The 21,441-nt window shown below is 49.5% G+C and overlaps 1 protein-coding gene and 1 long non-coding RNA gene across 2 annotated transcripts in view; one reads left to right on the forward strand and one right to left on the reverse strand.

Annotated features, from left to right (window-relative positions):
* The window catches only part of LOC141727830 (uncharacterized), a 305,593-nt gene that overhangs the window by 158,393 nt on the left and 125,759 nt on the right, over nt 1–21,441 (forward strand). The window lies entirely within an intron of this gene.
* On the reverse strand, nt 678–1,610 carry LOC141727849 (olfactory receptor 14J1-like). Its single transcript, XM_074534130.1, has one exon. The coding sequence runs from the start codon at nt 1,608–1,610 to the stop codon at nt 678–680; it is 933 nt and encodes a 310-aa protein (XP_074390231.1).

The raw sequence follows: 21,441 nt of genomic DNA on the forward strand, positions 1-21,441 counted from the left end.
AGACACCAAGAGCACAGCCCCTCATTGACACAGTCTGTGGACACAGGGAAAGTGCAGAGAAACAAAATTAGAAATGGCACTAACAATGGTTTTACTTTGTGGACAATAATAAAAACTAAATCACTGGGAAAAAAAGGACAAATCCAAAAGAACTATCAAAGATGATTTATATTACAAATTATTTATAATTCTTGGCCTGTCCCTGCTGCAGCCCGGGCACTACCACATCCAGGGCTGTGCCCGGCCCCGAGAGCACTCAGGCCCTGCAGCAACACCAGGGCCACCAGGGCAGCGGGGCAGGGCCACGGCAGCAGCACTGGCAACACCAAGTGCTGCTGCTGCTGGGCACAGCTGCTGTGCCAGCACTGATCTGCCCCCAGCTCTGCACATAGACATTGCTGCTGCAGCTCCAGAGAAGGCAACACAAGGGCATCTCTGCAGAAAACTTGGCTGGGACATCCTTTATTTCCTTTAATGTCACCCAGAGCGAAACCCCTCATTGACAAAGTCTGTGGCCACAGGGAAGTTGGAGAGAAACAAAATGCGAAATGGCACAAAAAAGACATTTATTTGTGGACAACATGAGAAAACTACTATAAAGGAAAAAAAGCCCCTACAATCAAACCAACAATAAGATGACTTCTTTTAGAAGTGGTTTGCAGCAATTGGCCATCAATTTAATGTTCCTGAAAGCATCCAGTCATCAGTCTCCACACTGCAGCCTTGAGCTCCTGGTTCCTCAGGCTGTAGATGAGCGGGTTCAGGGCTGGAGGCATCACTGAGTACAGAACTGACAGGGCCAGATTGAGGGGTGGAGAGGAGATGGAGGGGGGCTTCAGGTAAGCAAATGTGGAAGTGCTGACAAACAGGAAAACAACAGCCAAGTGAGGGAGGCAGGTGGAAAAAGCTTTGTACCGTCCCTCCTCAGAGGGGATCCTCAGCACAGCCCTGAAGATCTGTACATAGGAGAAAACAATGAACACAAAACAACCAAATACCAAACAGACACTAACTGCAATGAGCCCAAGCTCCCTGAGGTAGGATTTGGAGCAGGAGAGCTTGAGGATCTGTGGGATTTCACAGAAGAACTGGCCCAGGGCATTGCCGTGGCACAGGGGCAGGGAAAATGTATTGGCCGTGTGCATGAGGGCATTGAGAAAGGCACTGGCCCAGGCAGCTGCTGCCATGTGGGCACAAGCTCTGCTGCCCAGGAGGGTCCTGTAGTGCAGGGGTTTGCAGATGGACACATAGCGGTCGTAGCACATGATGGTCAGAAGGGAAAGCTCTGCTGAGATGAAAAACACAAAGAAAAAGACCTGTGCAGCACATCCTGTGTAGGAGATGTTCCTGGTGTCCCAGAGGCAATTGTGCATCGCTTTGGAGACCGTGGTACAGATGGAGCCCAGTTCAGTAAGGGCCAGGTTGAGCAGGAAGAAGAACATGGGCGTGTGCAGATGGTGGCCGCAGGCTACGGCGCTGATGATGAGGCCGTTGGCCAGGAGGGCAGCCAGGGAGATGCCCAGCAAGAGGCAGAAGTGCAGGAGCTGCAGCTGCCGCGTGTCTGCCAATGCCAGCAGGAGGAAGTGGCTGATGGAGCTGCTGTTGGACATTTGCTGTGCCTTGGCAGGGGGATCTGTAAGAAAAGTAATCACGGAATACTTGTGTTTGGAGAGCACTTTCAATATCCCAGCACAGCCTGGGGGAACTTTCCCCCCACTGCCTGCCCAGGGCTCTGCTTCCTGGAGCTGTCCCTGCCAGCAGCTGCTTCCCTGTGCCCAGGGCTGTTTGGCTGCCAGTGCTGCCAGAGCCCAGCCCAGCCCTGGGGGCTCAGCTTTGCCCTGCAGACTCCTCCCAGCTCTGGCACTGCCCGGGGGCAGCTCTGACTCTCCAGGCTCTGCAGGCTCTGTCAGAGCAACCCTGAGGAGGCTGAAAAAGCAAAGCAGATGCAGCTTCTAGGGGGCCCTGTGCAGGTTTCTGTCACTGCCTGGGTTAGTAGGATCTGAGAAAAAGTTATTTTCTTTTTCTGAACCTTAACTGAGAGATAAATATCAATGTGCAATTTTTCATCCTGGCAACAGAAAGTAGTAGATTAAAAAAACAAGATTTTCCAATTTATGCAGCCCCAGCCTTGCTGTGCTCCCTGTATAACCTAATTGGAAATATTCTACAGTTAAATGCCGGGATGGGAGCAGTCCTGAACAATGCATCATCCTCACAACACAAAGAAAACACTTCAAAGCCTGACCAGCTGTCTCCTCCCACCCAGACCTTGTCCCCCAGTGCTGGGAGCAGCTGCCAGGGCTGGCTGAGAGCTGTCCCTGGCAGGCAGCAGAGTCCCTGCCCCAGCACAGCGCCCTGGGCTGCAGGACCCTGCTCTGCACGACAGCCCTGGGCACCCCTGGCTGCTCTGCACAAAAGACAATCAGAGAATGTACTCACAGGGTCTGCAGGCATTGGCATGTTCCAGCTTCAGGAGATGGCTCCAGGAGCTGCAGCTGCATTGTCCTGCAGCCAGAGGTTCCTGTGCCAAGGGCTGGCAGTGATTCTGCCCCAGGCACTTCTCAGCACCTTCCCAGCCCTGACTGATTGAAGCTCTCTGTGCCTCTGTGCTGTGCCCGGGCTGGCTGCAGGCAGTGCCCCAGCCCTGCTGGGCTGGAGAAAAGCTGGTCATCGAGAGAAATGTGCTTTTGAAACTCTTCTTGGTTACCAGGAGCTGCCTCTGTGCCAGGAGCCCAGCCCAGCTCAGCAGCACAGACACAGCACAAGGACTTTAATGAGCCTCTGTGGCTTTGTGCTCAGGCCCTGACCATCAGTCCCTGAGAGGGAGCTGAAGAAACCTCTCCAGAACTCCAAGTCAGAATCCAATTCCAAACTTTCTTGGACATTTAATGAGTCTCACTGAAGGACATGATTGAGAAAGTGTCCCCAGGCCCCAGGCAGAGCAGAGAATTGGAGGAAGTGCTGACAAGTGGGGACAAAGAGAAGGCAAGTCTTGGTGCCCTGGGGTACAGCAGGGTCTGTGCCACCAAGGGCTGGGAGGAGACACCTTGTCCTGAGGCCCTGGGGCCTCCTGGCACAGCCCCAGCCAGGCTGGGCACTGTCAGCCCCTTGTCCTGCCCTCAGCATCCCCCCCTAGCCCACATCCCAGTGGCCTCAAGGATCTGCTGGAAGGAGTCCCTGGGGAGCCTTGCTCAGGAATGGCCTGGGCAATCCCTAATGCTCCCTGCAGGGACTGCAGGTTTTTAAAAAAAACTTTGGGTTTGGCTTTTGTCTTGGAGTCTCTGAGAGGTTTGTGCAATGATGGCCTCAAATTATCTGCTAAATTAGTCCCTGGAGAGGCTTTGTCAGTAACAACACTCATTGGGGCTCATCAGTACTTCAGGTTACTTCAGCTATTTTAAGGTACTTGATGTTTCCCTTTTGATACAGAGTCTGTGAGAGGCTTGTGCAATCATGACCCTAATTATCTGCTTTAACGAGTCCCAGGAGAGCTTTGTACTGACACTCAGTGGGGCTCATTAATGGCTTTAGATACTCAAGGTTTTTATGTACTTTATGGATTTAAGAATACTTTTAGGTACTTTTAAGGATTTCCTTGCCCACACTGAGTCTCTGAGAGATTTTTGTGCCATCCTGACCTCCAGTTCTCTCCTCCAAGCAGTCCATGAGGAGCCTGTGTTGGGTATCTTCCCTCTTTCTGTTTTACAACAAAGATGGAACCGAAAGAATTTTGTAAGACTTTCTAAAAGCATCCAAACAAACATGAGACAATTTACAATACAACAACAGCTAAGATAATTAAATGTCCTGTTTTAGCTACACATCATCCAACCTTTTAGTTACTTGGATTGGAAGAGTTTATTGAACCAGTCTTTGTTTTCCACTTGAAGCTTCTTGAACTCTTCATTCAGTACCTGAATGCTCTTGTGGATTGACTCTCTGTGGCTGGAGATGTTCATGCAACACATGCCCTCAGAGTCTACACAGCCATGTCCATGTGCCCAGAATAAAAACTCTTTCGCTGTTCTGCAAGGTGGCATGTCTGATGGTCTCTATATCTGAGAGCCACTCAATGTGAGGGAGGTAGCATTGGTTTGCTTACTTAACAGGCACCCAAGATGGTCTGATTGTCCTAAAGATTTAGCTGCAGCCACCCAAGGCAGTCCAAATTGGGGGTGCTACCAATCCAATACCTGGATTGAAGCTTTCAAAGCCATCTCTTTGATATCATCCAATACTTCTCTGGGGATACCTGCAACTTGATCATCTGGTAGGCTGTGCTGTCCTTCTCCCGCTGGATGGTTGATTGTCAATTCCACCCTTGCCTCATTATTAGCATAGTCTGCTATTAATTGATTTAGTAAACACTTCCATCCCCCCTTCCCACAGGTTGTATCCTGTAGGCGGCAACATGGTCATAATACATTTTAAATCATAGGGAGTTATGATGTGCTGTAAACATGGCCCTCATTCAGCCATTAAAACAAGGTAAGTCCTTACTATGGTCTTTATCTGCCCTACACACATCCTTGATTTCCCCTCAAACCAATGGCTGATACCTGGGATTCTGCCCCCTTCTTTCATAACATATGGGGAAAATGAGGGGTTTTGAGACTCTTTGCCAGTGTCCTTCCCTAACTGCTTCCTTCGGAATCCTTTCCTAGGGACCTTCTGGGGTTGAGGGGAAAGGTGGCTCTGGGGAATCCAAACTGTCTTCCGGGGAGGAAGAATAACTTGGAGGAGAAACATTTAGATTAGAAATAGTGTGACAGTTGAGCTTAGCATCTGTGACCATGGGGTTATATTATTGCTGGAGGGTGAGGCAAAGGGCACTGCCATTTTGTCAAGTGTTGGGGAGGAAGGGCCGTGATTGCCGATGGCGGACTTCCAGGGTAGAGTTCTGGAGGCATTGCCCAGAGTGAAGATGGAATGATTGACAGTAGGGACATGACCCACAGTTGTGGGGACGGAGTCCGGAGGTTTGTTCAGGGCGGAAGAGATGGTTGTGGTTGCAGGAAGTGGAGGAGCCAAGATGGAGGGATGATGATCCGGCTCCCAAGCCTCATTCAGGCTCCTTCCATCTTGAGTCTCCAGGGCAGGATATTCCAAGACCATGTGGCCATTGCCATCTTGGACCATTGTGGAAGGTCTGAGAAAGGCATGTTTGAGGGGAGGTCCTGAGTTAGGAGTGACCAACAGATTGAGTTTTTGAGACATTGCTTGCTGGTGAAGGGTCTCAAGGATGTTGTGGAAGATGGGGAGCATGTGGGCTGCAATGGGCTCCCTTTTGATCGAAAGGTTGTACAGTTTAACTCCCACTGAGTCCTAAAATTCAGTGGTATGGATTTCATCAGCAGAGGCATCTGGAAAATTTTTAATGATCCACCTCATGATTGATTTTAATTTGTTCTTTGAAAATATTTTGTCACGATCTCTTAGAATTAACTTAAAGCATTCATATATGCTCCTTTGTACTTTGGACATCTGGCTGCCCATTTTTGTCCTTCTCCACCTTAGGGGCAACAGCCACCAGAACACACCAAATAAATAACAGGACTTGGGTGCATATTGTAAAAACACAGTTGCAAAATGGGCAATAAATGTCTTGCATTTCCCCAAACCCACTTGCAATCCTATGCCGGTGAAACCGTTTTTGCCTCTGCCGATCCCGTATCGAGGTCCCTCGAAGCAACAATGAATCTGCCAGGCCTGGCACAATCCAAAATCCCAGGGAGCGCTGACCTATCCATCAGCTAACCCCAGCTCACGTGACTGACACAGGGAGCCCTGAATGTCATGGTGCCTGTTCGGGTGCCAAATGTCACAATGGGGGTGGCTGCGACAAATCTCTCTGAGTTCCTGACTTCAGCACGATGAGTGTGGCAAAAATGAAAAGGAGTGGGTTCGATGGAGTTTCCCAAAAAGAACTTTAATTACAGGGTGAAAAACAATAAACATGGAGAAGTCGAGCACAGTACGAGGGGTGGTATCCTAAAACCTGAGACAAAGAGGAAGTCACAACATAGACACTTGGGGCTAGAAAACTAGAACAATACCCATATAGAAGAAACAAGTAACCAATAAACCAATACAGGAGTAGAACTTGGACAACTTAGCATAACAACACTAAAGGCTTATGGGAAAAGTCTCAAGCTCACCCTAAGTAAATCGAATGATTCCTAGAACTTGAAACTCACGCCCAGTTCTTCCAGGGTAAAATCTGGCTGACTGAGTTGCAGCTGGGCTAACTCTCAATTGTTGCTTTGCACTGGCCCCTTGGGACCATGCGGTCAAACAGAGCCACAATGCTGTCCTTGGTTCCACAAGGCTCTGCAGTGTCACAATGGCCCCTTCATTTCACAAGGCTCTCAAATGTCACATTGGTCTCCATAGGAAGGAAACCACGGAGCTCTCATGTTTTCAGGAGCGGATGAACGGCAGCCATCAGAGGCCAAGGCAAGCCTGACCTGTCTGTCCTGGCAGGTTTGCTTGGAGCAACCCTTGGGTATTTGAAATCACGAATGCAGAGTCCTAATTTAGAACATTTGTGCCTGGAAAAGAGGCATTTTATTTTTTTCCATACAAAGAAAAACACAGAGCCCTTTCCAGTGTTTGGAAAATAGATGAGTGCTGCCACTCAGGAGTCAATGACCAGCCAGACTTGTCTGGCCTGGCAGCTTTAGTCTGGCAGCAATCCTCGAATACACAGAAGTTTGGAAGTGGAATCGGAATTTTGGCCATAGATGCCTGGAAAAAATGGGCAGTTCTTTTCCATAAAAAGAAAAGCCCAGATCCCCAGTGTTTCAGGGGCTAATGAGAACAGCCTTCCACATTCTGAGGTCAGCCTGACTTGTCAGGTGACCCCTGGGAGGCCAAGGCAGTCAAACCTATTTCATGTTCCCTTCCTTCCACAGGGCCCTGCAGTGTCACAATGGCTCCTTGCTTCCATAAGGCCCTCAGGTGTCATAACGGTCACTTCATTACACAGGTCCTTAAGGATCTTAATGGTCTCCATGGTTCCACAAGGCCCCACAGTGCCATAATGGTCTGTTGGTTCCATGAAGTCCCACTTTGTCCAATGGCCCCTTGGTTCCATTGGGGCCCAGTAGTGCAACAATGATTCCCTCGGTTCCACAACTTCCCATAGTGTCACAATGGCCCCTTCCTTCCATGAGATCCTGCAGGGTCACAATGGTCTCCCTGATTCCATGGGGCCTTGCAATGCCACAATGCTCTCTATGGACCCACAGTGCCCTGCAGGATCACAATGGCCCTTTGTCTCCACAAGACCCTGAAATGCAGCAATGGACTCTTGGTTCCACAAAGCCCTGCTGCTTCACACAGGCCCCTTGGGACCGTGAAGCCCAGCTGGGCCACATGTTCTTGGTTCGAAGAGAACAGAAAGATGTTCTTAGTTCCACAAGGCCCCAGAGTGTCATTGTGGCTCCTGGGATCCATGGTACCCTGCCGGATCACAATGTCCCCCTTGTTTCCACAAGTCCCTAAGTGTCACCATGGCCCATTGGTTCCACAATGCCCCACAGTGTCACAATGGTCTCCATAGGAAGGAAACAAGTGAGCCCCAGTGGTGTAGGGGTAGTCACCAGAGAAGCAGTCACCAGAGGCCAAGTTTAGCCAGACTTGTGTCATCCTGTTTTTTTAAGATTTTCTAAGCCTTTTGATGTCGACATTCTTGTAGTGAACTTTCTCACACACTTTCTGTAAATAACTAATTGTTTTGCATTCCTTTATGGAGGAGGAGAGAGTTGAAGGGCTGTTGGTTTGATCAGTGTCATTGGAGGGGTGGCACTGTAACCCTCCAATCCGCTGTCACTTTTGGAAAACTATAAATGTTGGAGTCAGAATATAAACTTCACATTTTTTCTTCACCTTGAGAACAGCGATGTGTGCTTCTGTTCTTTCCTGTCCTCTATTGACTTCTGGTGACTGTCAAAGTGTACTGCAGCCTAGGCTGAGACAGAGTCTGGATTGCCCATATTGTCCCCCCTCTTTGGTGCTTTTCCTGCTGTTCTTGGGGTAATGGCAACTGCTGTGGGTTTCAAGGAGGATTCTCTCATTTTGGATCTCTGGAGGGGGTCCTGGAGTGGAAACAGGTTTGTATTTCCTGGAATGGTTTTGAGAGATTGTTCTGTGGACTCGAGAGCAAGGGCTCTTTTTGGACTCTGCAAAGCTGTTCTCCAAGGAGGAGTGGTATATTGTGGGGGTCCGCCTCATGGAGGCCCTCTTTGATGATTGCACCGTAGATGTGGGATCACTGCTGGTGCAGTGGAAAAAGTGTGAAGAGCTTTGGCAGGGGTCTGGCTCTTGTACCCCTCGGAGTTCCCAGTGGAGCCCTTCTGTCTCGGACATGGGCGAGGAGAAGTTTGAGTTTCTGTGCAATATGGAGCTCTCTCCCCACCCTGGGATGGTATGCTGAGGGACGGCTCCAACACGGGTGATGGCGATGGTTCCCCCGGGGTGGATTTGGCTGTGCCAGGCTCCCTTGTGCCGCTCTTCAGTGATGCGGGTCCAGGGGCTGCACCTCTCTCAGCACCCCTCCCCTCCTCCTTGTCGGGGACAGGGGCCCTGCACCGGTCTCGTCCTGTTGCAGACATCTTTTCATTAAAATCCTTTCATTAGGATTTTTCCTGCTGAAGATGAGAAATTTCAGCAACAAAGTGTAAACAATGGTTATCTGCTGCTGTGGAATTCAACATGTGGATCCGTGATTGGTCTCCTGTGGATGTTTGGATTTACTGACCACTCACGGCAGAGCTGCTCTTGCTCTCTGACGAGACACAGATCTTTGTTATTCATTCCTTTTGATTCTATTTTTAGCTTAGCCTTCTGAGGAACCTTTTGCTTTCTACTTCTTTTTAGTATAGTTATAATGTAGTATATATATAATAAAATAATAAATCAAGCCTTCTGATCATGGAGTCAGCATTCTCGTCTCTCTCTCATCCTGAAACCCTTGTGACCACGGTCACATCATACCAGTCCACACTGGGTTTGCAGGCCATGCTGGAACCTGTGCCCGCCAAGGCGTCCCCTGCCAGGGCTGTGGCACGACAGGGCGCTGAGGTATTTACCTTTAGCGCGACTGCTGACATGGCCAGCAGGAGGCCGGTGGGTTCCCGGAGCTGTGGCGCTTCCTCGTCGAATTTGTGGACACTTCCCTTGTGCCAGGTGACTGTGTGTCCGAGGGACCCCGTGTGTTTCTGGCGAGAAGCCAAAACTAAGACTGACAAGATGAATGAGCCTGTCTCCTTGTGGCATGCGCAGGATCGCAGAGTGGGCTCCTCTGGCTCTGCCGGTGCTGCCGGTGGTGCAGGGACGAGTGGTGTTGAGTTGGCTCCCAGTCAATCATCTCCTCTTGTCTCTGTGGGGCCCAAGGACCGGGACACAGCAGGTGCGATGGCTTTGCCAGGGGGTTCCCAGGCTTTCCCTGTGCTCAGGGGTTTTACTCCTAATACCCATGAACCCTCTTCACGTAAGCTGGAGAGAGAAGTTTGTGATGTGGTTGCTCAGCATTGTTATGAATAAGAAGCTTGACTAGGCCAATATTCAAGCAGCAATCAATTTATTATTTAATATGGTAAAGGATGAGCAATACAGCGCTGGGTACAGTGGGGGATGTTTTCCCTCCAGCTGCACTCCGATAATTGAGGCTTACAGGTATTTATAGGGGTACTTACCTTTTTTTCTTTCAGCAGTTTCTATTTCCAATTTTTTACTCATCAGCAATTTTTTATCCAATTTATTACATCACAATTCTATACACTATCGTGATTTTAATTTCTCAGGGTGTTTCTCAAAGGAGTATCCCCAGATGGTGACGGCCCAGTTTCCAAAAGAAGAAAGACGAATCCCATCTGGTGGGGTCCAGATCCCCAGATGTGTGTCTACCTTTTAATTGCAGAGACTATAAATCTCATAACAGTGATGTCCAGCTTCCCTTTGGTCAAAACCAGAAATCCTTGAGGTGATGTTCATCTTCCTCTCTCAAGATATTTCTCTCTGCTTCAATAAGGTGTGAGATAAGCATATTTCCTTTATATAAATTCCAAAGCTATAGTTTCAAGGATACAAGTAATATTCTATAATTATACTTTAAAAGGTTATTATTGCAGAGCTTTTTATGGATTAAATGCAAGCAAAAAGCAACATCCTTAATACCTTAATTCCAATGCTCCTAAATCAAAGCGGGTTAATTGCAAGCAAAAGATAGGTTCAAAGGCCTTTTTCCATGCTTTATTTTCCTCAGTTATTATTAGAATTCACAACTATCTCATTGTCGGTGTCCATACATTTCATATTCACAAGTAAACACGTCACCTGTTTGTACCTGACACAAAACACAGCTTTGCATCTCACAGCATGGTTTGTGGTCTGCTGAGGTTATGCAGACTCTCCGGAGGGTTGCTTTGGATGTGCTGGTGCCTCATGACCTCCATCATGTGGCACATTCTCTTTTTGACCCTGTGCAATTTGGTGTTTTTCAGACCAAGTGGGCTCTTTTGGCGGCCCACGCGGTGGTGCAGAATGCTGCACTGGCGCCACAGGACCCCAGGTGTGGGGTTGTCTCTGACATGCTGTTGGGCATGGGGCTTTATGAAAATGTTCGGGGACAGGTTGGCCTTGATTCCCTTGTGCTTGACCAGTGCCACCCACTGGGCATGGCAGCGATTGTTCAGATCCTGGAAATGGCTGCTCCGAGGCAGCCGTTTGTGACCATTGTCCAGGGGGTTGATTTGATGAGTCTTTCATGGCATTTGTGGCAAGGCTGACTGCATCTGTGGAGAGGCAGGTGCCTGATCCTGTGGCAAAGAGAATTGTGATTGTAGACCTTGTGAGGTGTCATTGCAATGATGCTTGCAGGAGGGTCATAGCGGCTGTGCCTGGTGTTCCTACTGTCTCCCATATGGTGGAGGCCTGTGCGGACATCATCCCCTCGGGTTGGAAGTTGGCTGCCGTGGCTGCCGCTGTGCAGCCAGTCTGGGCAGCACCGCAGGGCGGGCCACAGCAGGGGACTGCGCAGGCTGGCAAGAAGCAAGTGAAGAAAGCACAGAAGTTCAGATTTCCCATGTTCTTATGTGGTCGGTGTGGTAGGTTGAATCACATGTCCAATGTCTGCAAGGCGACTGTTCATGTTAATGGCCAGGCTTTACTGGGCTCAGGAAATGTCAATCGGAGTGCGCAGTAGGGATGCACCCAGACACAAGCTTCTCTCAAGACCCTGGAGCCGATGGAGGTCTCCTTTGCCGGCTTGCAGCCAGCACCCACAGATCAGCAGGTGTTGATGTCTGCATTGCAGCAACATTTGTTTTAGAATCTTGTAAAATACACAAGGTTGCCCTGGATTCCTTTGATCCCTTGGGCGGGGGCATGAGTGCTCTCCTTATGGGGAGGTCTAGTGCCACCCTTCAGGGCATCATTGTGCACCTGGGGCTCATTGATGCAGATTTCACAGGGCAGATTTGTGCCATGGTCTCCACACCCACCCCCTCCCGTCACGATCCCGAAAGGGATGCAACTTGCTCAACTTGTGCCTTTTAAGTCCTCTGTTCGCAGGACAGCTGACCGGTCACGTGGAGCTGGTGGCTTTGGATCCACTGGGCCGCCTCATGTTCGCTGGACTGCTGTCCTGACAAAGGACTGTCCTGGGATGCTGTGCACCCTGTCTGTTCCTGGTGCGACGCCATCAGAAATCCACCTCCGTGGGCATCTCGACAGCAGTGCTGACATCCTGGTTCTCTCCCTTGCCACCTTGCCCCCAGAGTGGCCCCTGGATCCGGTGGAGATGTCTGTTGTGGGCCTGGGAGGGACGGCACAATGCTATGTGAGCCGACGGCCTGTGCTGGTCACGAATCTGGAGGGACAGATGGCCTGGGTCAGGCCTCCTGTTGCTTCTACTCCTCCCAACCTCTGGGGGAGGGATGTTCTGTCTGTCTGGGGGGTGCACACCAGGACGGGTTTTTGATGTGGGCCGCGGCGCTGAAGGGCGCAGAGTGTCCTACACCTCCTATTCGGTGGCTGAAGGACAAATCTGTCTGGGAGAAGCAGTGGCCCCCCCCTCAAGATAAATTGGTTCCCCTTCAGAATCTGGTGCAGGAGATGTTGGACTAGGGTGAAGCCGGCAGGGGGGCTTTGTACAAACCACAAACCAGACAGGGCTGCTATAGAACGTGCCTCAAGCTGCTTTATTTTTCAGCATCAGTCTCCTTACAGGATTATGACAATGGGAAGATGCCAGCAGCTCACATTCCAGGCAGCAGACCAGGAGCTTAATGTTACAACTTACTTTATAAGTTTCTTGACCAATCACACAAAGCAAAAGCACAAAGACAGTAGTTCTATCCAATCACCATAAGCACATGTGCCTTTGGTTAAAACAATGCTTTCTTATTTTGAATAAAATACCTACTTGTAAGCCTTAAAACACAGTGCACAGAGCTCCATTATTAAGCTTCAAACTTCCTAATATCTTGCTAGATAAACTTTCTGTAGCTTAGAGAGATATTCTAGACAAGCGTTGACACACAGACCATTGTTCTATTTGCCCTTGCTTGTCTACAGTTTAAATAATTTTTCTGCTGACCTAGCTCATGACTGCTGCATAGCTCTGCTCACAGTTCTGCTGTCTCCGAGGCCTGAATCTTGCAGCTTTCTCCAAATCCTCTAATTTTGTGGATTCCCACACAGGGTCATCTGGAGCCTTCTACCAGTCTGTGGAACACTCCTGTCTTCTGCATCAAAAAGAAATCTGGGAAATTGAGGTTGTTGCAAGACCTCTGAAAGGTTAATGCCGTGTTGGAAAGCATGGGAACATTGCAGAAGGGCATGCTATCACCTACCATGCTTCCCCCAGACTGGCCGGTCCTCATTGTGGATCTGAAGGATTGTTTCTTTACAATTCCTTTGCAACCCAATGATAGACCAAAGTTTGCCTTCTCTATGCCAATGATTAATGAGGCTGAGCCTGCACAGAGATATCAATGGAAGACATTGCCCCAGGGCATGCGCAATTCTCCTGCCTTGTGTGGAGTTCGCAAGCAGTTTCCTGATGCACGTCTGTATCATTATATGGATGACATTTTGGTGGCTGTGTCCACCCAGGATGAGCTGCTGAGGATTCAGCCTCGGTTGCTCGATGCTTTGCATGCTCATGGACTACAGGTGGCTCCAGAAAAGGTTCAACAACAACCACCTTCGAAGTACTTGGGGGTCAAAATTCTGGAAGGGACAATCCGTCACCAGGAGGTGCAATTTGTGCATTCTGTGAAGACACTGAATGATGCTCAGAAATTGATAGGTGTCATCACTTGCTTACGTCCGTACTTGGGGCTAACCGATGCACAGCTGTCTCCTCTGTATTATTTGTTGAAAGGAGACTCTGATCTAAAGTCACCTCACACACTGACCCCTGAGGTGCCTAAGGTGTTGGAGGTGGTTCAGCAAGCTGTTTCAGCTTGCCAAGTTCTTCGCATTGATCTCCCTGTTGATGTCACTGTGTTCATCACCACTCCAGATTCGCATCCAATGAGCATCATTGGCAAATTGAGTGACAAATGGTTCGATTCCTTGCATGTGTTGGAATGGGTTTTTCTGCCCCATCAGGCGCAGAAGATGGCAACTGCATTGTTTGAGCTGATTGCTCACTTGATAATCCAATGCTGGCAATGGTGTTTGAAATTGGTGAGTACGGATCCTGCATAGATCATACTCCCGGTGCAATGGGAGGATTTAACTGGAGCTGTGCAAACAGTGTGTCCCTGCAGAGTGCTCTGGAAAACTTTTCAGTGCAGATCATTTATCATCTGCCCAGTCACAGGCTACTGCATATGCCGAAATTTACACAAATCTCTTTGCGGCCCAAAAATAGCCAGGAACCCATGCAAGGACCCACCGCCTTCACTGATGGTTCAAGGAAAACAGGAAAGGGCATTGTTACTTGGAGGGACGGATCTGAGCTGCAGGTTCTGGAAGGTCATGAGGATGGGTCAGCCCAATTGGTTGTAACTGAGGACTGCTGTCATGGCATTTGGGAAATTTTCCCAGGAACCTTTTAACTTGGTCATGGATTCCGCCTATGTGGCCAATACCACATAGAGGTTGGGTCATTCGGTTTTGAAGGAGGTGAGTAATCCTGCCTTGTTTCATTTGCTGAAGACCTTGTGGTGTGCCATTCAGGCCCGGGTTCATCCATTTTATGTTCTGCGTGTGAGGAGTCACACCAATTTGCCAGGCTTTATAGAGAAAGGTAATGCGAGGGCTGACAAGTTGGCTAACCCAGCGTGGGTAGCGCCTCAGCCTGATACACTTGTGCAGACCAAGGCATCCCATGAGTTTTTCCACCAAAACGCACATGCCTTGCAGAAGCAGTTTCAACTGACGCCAACTGAGGCTTGTGACATTGTTGGATCATGTGATGACTGCCACGAACTTGCTCTGCCTTTGCTGGCTGGGGTAAATCCCAGAGGCCTTCAGGCCTTGGAGCTTTGGCAGACCGATGTCACCCAGATTGCCGAGTTTGGCTGGCTCATGTATGTGCATGTCACTGTGGACATGATCTCCTCTGCAATGTGGGCTTTGGCTCACACTGGGGAGAAGGCCCGTGATGTCCTTGCCCACTGGAGGCAGGCCTTTGCCGTTCTGGGCATACCTTCTGCTGTGAAAACCACCAATGATCCTGCTTGTGCATTGCAAAAGGTGTGGCAGTTCCTGCAGTTGTGGGGTGTCTCGCACAAGTTTGGTATCCCTCATTCTCCGACTGGTCAAGCTATTGTAGAACACGCTCATGGTACTCTGAAGCGGGTTCTTCAAAAAGCAAAATGGGGAATGCAGGGTGAAACCCCGCACAGTCAGTTGGCAAAAGCTTTGTGCACAATCAATCATCTCACTGTGCCACAGAACTCAAATAACCCTGTCATTTTGAATCACCATCTCTCGTTGCAGGCTGCGGACGAGGCACATCAGCCTCGAGCAAAGGTTCAGGTGCAGAATTTAGTCACCAAACAGTGGGAAGGTCCCTATGACCTTATCGCTTCAGGGCACAGGTATGCTTGTGTATCCACACATACTGGGGTACGCTGGATACCTTCAAAATGTGTTTGCCCTGACCTGCGACCGCAGAGACAGAATCCAGCTGATGAGCAAGATGGAAATCGTGACCAATCTGAAAGGCATCAAGCGGGTGAATCATTGAGTGATGACTCGGATGCAGATGATGAGAGTGATCGCTCTGATGATTCCTCCGCAAATTGACAGTAAACATTGTTCATGTTTTCTTTTTCATATTGCTCATATTCTTTTCTCTTTTTCTTTTTTAAACGGAAAAGGGTGATATGTTGCCCTGGCTTTTTTAAGATTTTCTAAGCCTTCTGATGATGACATTCTTGTGGTGAACTTTCTCACACACTTTCTGTAAATAACTCATTGTTTTGCATTCTTTTATGGAGGAGGAGAGAGGTGATGGACTATTGGTTTGACCAGTGTCATTGCAGAGGTGTCACTGTCACCCTCCAATCCCCTCTCACTTTTGGAAAACTATAAATGTTGTAGTCAGAAAATGAACTTCCCCTTTTTTCTTCACTTTGAGAACAATGGTGTGAGCTTGTGTTCCTTTGTGTCCTAGAGTGACACTCTTGGGCCTGTGACTCCCTCTGAGTGGGGTCTCTCCCAGCCGGGAACTCTCCCGTTTGCTGCACTCGGGGATCCCCAACAATGACAGAGCCTGGGCCAATCCCCCCACTCCTACAGACTCAACCCTTTGCCCCCTGGGGAGATGCCAAAGGATCCACAGGGAGCATTTCCTGCCCTCAGGGGAATTTCTCACAGGTGCCTTGCACTGACTCTTTGTGTCTGTGTGCACACAGGAGTGCCTGTGCTGGGGAAATGTGGCAGAAATGCTGCTCTCTGAGGGGCTTGAGTGCCGTGGATAGCTGACACAGTCAGGCCGGTAAATAAGGTTAAGTCACATGGCCTAAGTTAAGTTAAATGCTGCTAAGAGTTGCTCTATTGCTAAGTTGTTAAGTTTAAGTTATTAGCGAAGTTAAATATTTTAAAGTGTTATTCCTCCGTTAAATTTCTAAGTCATAGGTTTTAAGTAAAGTCAAATAATGTTAAGTGCTGTTCTTTTCCTAAATTGTGAAGTTGAAGGTATCATTTAAGGTTAAGTCCTGTTAAGTTTGATCTCTGTCAGCTTTTGGCCCATATTCCTTTTATCCTTGCTCTCACTGTACTTGTGCCACACACACACACAGAGGGACAGTTCTCAGTTCATTTCTGGTTTTATTGCCTGGATTTGATTTGGTTTTGTTGTTACTTTGTTTCCTTGGTGCGCCTAAAGTGTCCAGTCAGGAGCAGAGCGACTCTTGCCAATGAAATTTGTGCTGCTGTCCCTTAATATCAAATCTGGTTTTTGCTGATCCCTTGCTGGGGACTTTTTCAGCACTCTCAAGCCCTTCATTGGTAACAGGGTGAAGGAGCCCTGGCCCAGGCTCTGGCCCTGGGGGACACGGGGATGCTGCTGGGGGGTCCCTGTCCCCCTGTGCCACCCCCAGGGCCCCCGCCCGCTGTCCCCGTGTGTTCTGGTTTGACATTGGCACAAGGCCGAATGCCCACATGAAAATACACCTTCTCTGGTGTCTGCTGTGAGATTTTGACCAGGAATAAACAAAGCAGGCTCTCACTTGAAAAAGAAGAAAAGTTTATTAGCTAAACTACAAAAACAATTACTAAACTACACACAAAAGGAAGAAAAAGAAGGAAAAAAACCAAGGAAAATGAAACCTCACAAAAACACTCTCCTCCTCCTCCCCCCCAAATTTTCAATGCAATACAATCCAAAATCAATTCTGGGTCCAGCACCACCCTTTAGAATGCTCAGCTTCAGTTCCTCAAGAGGAAAAGGAGTCCTTCCATGTGTCATGGTGGCCTTTTCCGTCCTTGTTCCGGTGCTTTCACCACCGGACCAGAATCAGGGCTGCTTCCAGGGTTATCCTTTTAAGGAGGCTGTGTCCAGTTCCAGAGAAGCTCAATCTCTCACTTCTGGGACATCTGTCCCCCGATATTTTATATACCCCCTGGGGCCGAGGGGTACCCACACTGAATCTTCTTTGGCTCTGGGACATTTCTCCCCCTGGACTCACTCTCTGTATTCCAGGGAAACATAGCTCTGTCCATGGCTACACAAAAGAGTCCAGCATAAAATGCCACTCCCTCTTCTCCATCTTTCTAACATATCTCACTCTCTCTCTCTCTGGTCCAGACCTTTATCACTCGCTCATTTCCTTCGTCCTCCTCCACTCTTATCGCTCATCTAGGAAGGGTTAATGTTCTGTGAAGTTTTCATTGTCCAAAAAAAAAAGGGTTAAAAAACTCCTCCAAGCGGCTGGACTCCTGGCTGCACCCCCCCCACCATCTCCTCAGCCGGGCTGCCTGCTGCCAGCACATGTTTACTGCTTTCAAGGTAACGGCACACAAACACTGGCTGCACTCTCTCTGTCTGTCTCCAAGGTGGGGGGGAAAAGGCTGCCCATTGCTTCCCGGCATTTCTTTACTTCTTCCTTCCACCCTTGGGGGGGGGCAGGCCTACCTCTCCCGGGCCAGGCTGCATGGCTTTTCCCCTCCCCCAGCCCAGCCAGCAAGTGGGCCGGGGGAGAGACTCAACTCCTTCACCGCTGGAAATCCAAAGAGAAAGTGCCAGGGGGAGAGCCCTGCTTTTACCCTGTGTTCTCGGAGGTGGATCCCATTGTCCCATTGCCCAGTGGTTGGGCCAGATGGCAATATGCAAATCTGAGCACTCATTGGCCCCATCCACACAGCATCCCAGAAATCGTGTTTCCGGGTCAAACCATGACATTAGGCCAATCAATGTGACGGAGGTAGCATTGGTTTGCTTACTTAACAGGCACCCAAGATGGTCTAATTGTCCTAAAGCTTTAGCTGCAGCCACCCAAGGCAGTCCAAATTGGGGGTGCTACCATCCAATACCTGGATTAAAGCTTTCAAAGCCATCTCTTTGATATCATCCAATACTTCTCTGGGGATACTTGCTGCTTGATCATCTGGTAGGCTGTGCCATCCTTCTCCAGCTGTGTTGCCTTCAAGGCGTGGCGACCTGGTTCTAAGTCCGGCACGGTGGCCCAAAGCCCAGGGTCACTTGGTCCATGTGCTCCCGACACCAATGTGGTGGACAGCCAATGGCGTTTATTGAGGGGTCTCAGGGGTTTATAATGGCTTGGGCAGTCAGCGTAATTTCCTTCTGCTCACATCCGGCTGGGTGCGGCCAGGCACGGAGCAAGGGTCTGACTGCAGGGTGGGACGTGTCCTATAACCGTACAGCCCAAATTCTTCCGCACGCTTGTCCCTGACTCTCCACATTTCCCCCCCCCCCCTCATGATTAGTAAAAATCTTGCAAACCTATAAAATGTAGAGGTTACAAAATTTCATGGTTTAGTAGAATTAGTGTAAAATTGCAAGTGTGTTAGTAACTGGCACGCCTTAAAGTAATTGTCAGCACTTGAGAAAAAAAATGTTAGCCGTTTCTAAATGCCTTTTAAACAACAGCACCAGTTTGTTTAATGTGCAAGGCCCAAAGATTAGGGTTAGTAAGATTATAGTGACTGGGCCTATTAGGGTAGAAATCAGGGTGGTGAGCCATGGGGACCGGTTGAACCACGACTCGAAGCGGCCCTGTTGAGCTTCTCTATCCACTTTTCTTAGGTTTAGCCGATTTCTCAGTTCGGCCATGGAGTCTCTGACAACTCCAGTGTGGTCTGCACAAAAGCAGCATTCCTCTTTCAAGGCGGCAAACAGGCCCCCTTGCTGCATGTACAAGAGGTCCAGTCCTCGCCGGTTCTGCAAGACCACTTCTGAGAGTGAGGAGACTGACTTCTCTAGAAAGGAAATGGATTTCTCGATCCTTTGCAGGTCTTCATCAATGGTCATTTGAAGCTGGGACAGTCCTTGATGTTGGGTCTCTAGGGCTGAGACACCCGTGGCCGTTCCGGCTGTTCCTAGGCCAAGTAGCATTGCGATAATTATACAGGTTATTATTTCTCTTTTGTGGAGCCGGCTGGATTCCTCAAAAAGGTGGTACACTTCTTCATCTGAGTGGTACAGGACCCTAGGAACAATCAGAACTTGGACACAAAAGTCGTTAGAGTCATTGAATTTGGCAAGGAACACACAGGGACTCACTCCAGATCGCTGGCAACCCACATCCCAGATGCGGATGGGACTACTCACTTATTGTTTTTCCTGTCGGGCTTTACAACTTTGGTGCAGACGTTGCCTTTCCGCCTAGCTAGGGTATCATTGCCAAAGCATCTGCCCTGGCCCGTAACCTGACTTAGGGTAATGCCTCTCCGGGGGGTGTCCCATCTGCATTGGTGTGGATTGTCTGACCTGAAATCTAGGGTTCCCTGTCATCTGTAACAGTTTCTTTGATGGCCCCCTCACCTGAGAGATGACCCACCTGAATGGCCGGTGAGGGTAATATTTTGTGTCTGCCTGTCCTCCGCCTACTAACCCTAGAAACAAGATCACACAGAGATACCGTTACTGCTTTGATTTTGATGGTGCGAGCTTCTCAGGGGATTTCTGGTCGCTCGATGGCCTCTCTCTCTTTTCTGGTAGTGGGGCATATAGGTTGCAGGGGCGTCCAAAGATCCAGTCCTGCAAACAAAGTCTCACAATTCTCATGAGTTTCTCTTTGAAGGTCTGGTTTAATAGATTTGAGCGGACACCATTTAACGTCCACATCCTTTTTAACGGCCGCATACCCCCAGCCTGTGAGCATTAGTCTCCAACCCTGTTCCCACTCCCCTAGTTCGTTTTTGATCACAACCTGTGGGCCTTCCTCTAGTGCTCGAGTGGCCCAGTGTCTCTGGGCTGGACAGTATGTTTCATACCCCCTAGGGAATTGATTTAACGCTAGCAGCGCGGTTGCCAGTTATGCGCGCCCTATCACTCACGGGAATGGCATTCGTGAAGCCTTCTGCGTTTGCTAATACTTCCAGCTTAGTTTTCAGAGGCTGGTTTGCTCTTTAGACGATGGCTTGTCCGGTGCTGTTGTATGGGATGCCATGCACCAAGGTGATGTTCCATTTCAAGGCGAATTCTTGGACCACCAGTGTCCATACCTCCTTTGCGGCGGCGTCAGCCTTGTTGTTGCCAATTTGGTAGAATCCTTTGATCAAGTCATGGCTGTTGACATGGATGACTGATATGGTGCCTTTCTGTTAATAGAGTGCTTCCTCCATCATCGTTGCCACTGTAGACAAGACACACCTGGTCCGGACGTGGCTAGGCAGAGCTTGGCCACTAATATGGAGTCAGTCACAATGTTAAGGTGTTCTTCTGGAAACAGTCCGCACGCTAGCACTACGGCTGCTGCTTCAAGCTGTTGGACTGAAAGCGTGGGGTCGATTGCCTTGACACATTGCCACTGCTCTCCTGACTGCCATACTGCCGCTGCGGTGGAGGTCTGCTCCCGTTACCAAGGCTGACTGTTTTATACAGTTGTCCTCCCATTCCTGTTTAAAAACGATCATCTCTGCCCCATCGAAAATCATCCTGCAAGTCTGCTTAATATCAAAAGGTAGCATGTCATTCCCTCCAAAAACGCTGTCAATGAGTGTGGAAACCATTGCAGAATTTATTCCCCTGTCTGCAATCGCTTTAATAATTGCCTGTACATCTTTTGGGTTTACCAGGCAATAGGTCCTTTGGTTTCCGCCTGCTCCCCCCACCTGGACCGAAAACACCAGTGTCGCCAACGGAGCCCATTCTGCACATTAGCAATTTTTATTTTCCGCCAGTCTGTAAGTGGGGTTCGGTCTTTCTCTGATAACCCCTTCACCCAGGCGGGAGCGCTGTGGCTAGTGACCTTACATGCTGCTGCTCTCTTTCTGTTAAAACTAGAATCCGAGTCAAAATCCTCCGATCCCCTCTCGAGCTTGAGTCCGAGTCCGAGTCCAAGCCAGGAGTCGACTGGCCGGACGTTTCCGGGCTGCTCTGTCATTTTCCCGGGCTCCGACCCCGTCCCTTCTTGCAGGGGTCCGGCCGTTCCCTCTCCCTGGGGTCCCCCCGCCTCCTGCTGGGGGAGGTCCTTGCCCTATAAGGACCTAATGTGAACTGAGCGCTCTGATTTGTCTTACGCTCCACTGCGGGGGACGCCCCTTCTCCCCGCTCGCCCGCGCATGCGTTGTTAAGCAGGCTGACTGCATTTCCACCCTCGGCATCATCTTTTCCGCCCTGAACACATGGTTCGGCGCCATTTTCAAATGCATAGGGTGGGGGGGCGTTTTTATCGATCCCTACGTCGTCCGACAATCTGGCCGCATTCCGCACCTCCTCCGCGAGCCCCTGCCACAACGCCGCGCATGTTCACCCCGCTCTGATGGTGAGTCCGCTCGCTGAGGGGGTTCCGG

The sequence above is a fragment of the Zonotrichia albicollis genome, unplaced genomic scaffold (genome assembly GCF_047830755.1).
Source record: "Zonotrichia albicollis isolate bZonAlb1 unplaced genomic scaffold, bZonAlb1.hap1 Scaffold_254, whole genome shotgun sequence".
NCBI lineage: Eukaryota > Metazoa > Chordata > Aves > Passeriformes > Passerellidae > Zonotrichia > Zonotrichia albicollis.

What these genes read in the sequence shown, in the direction of transcription:
- LOC141727849 (XM_074534130.1), bottom strand. Translation starts at nt 1,610, where the DNA reads ATGTCCAACAGCAGCTCCATCAGCCACTTCCTCCTGCTGGCATTGGCA.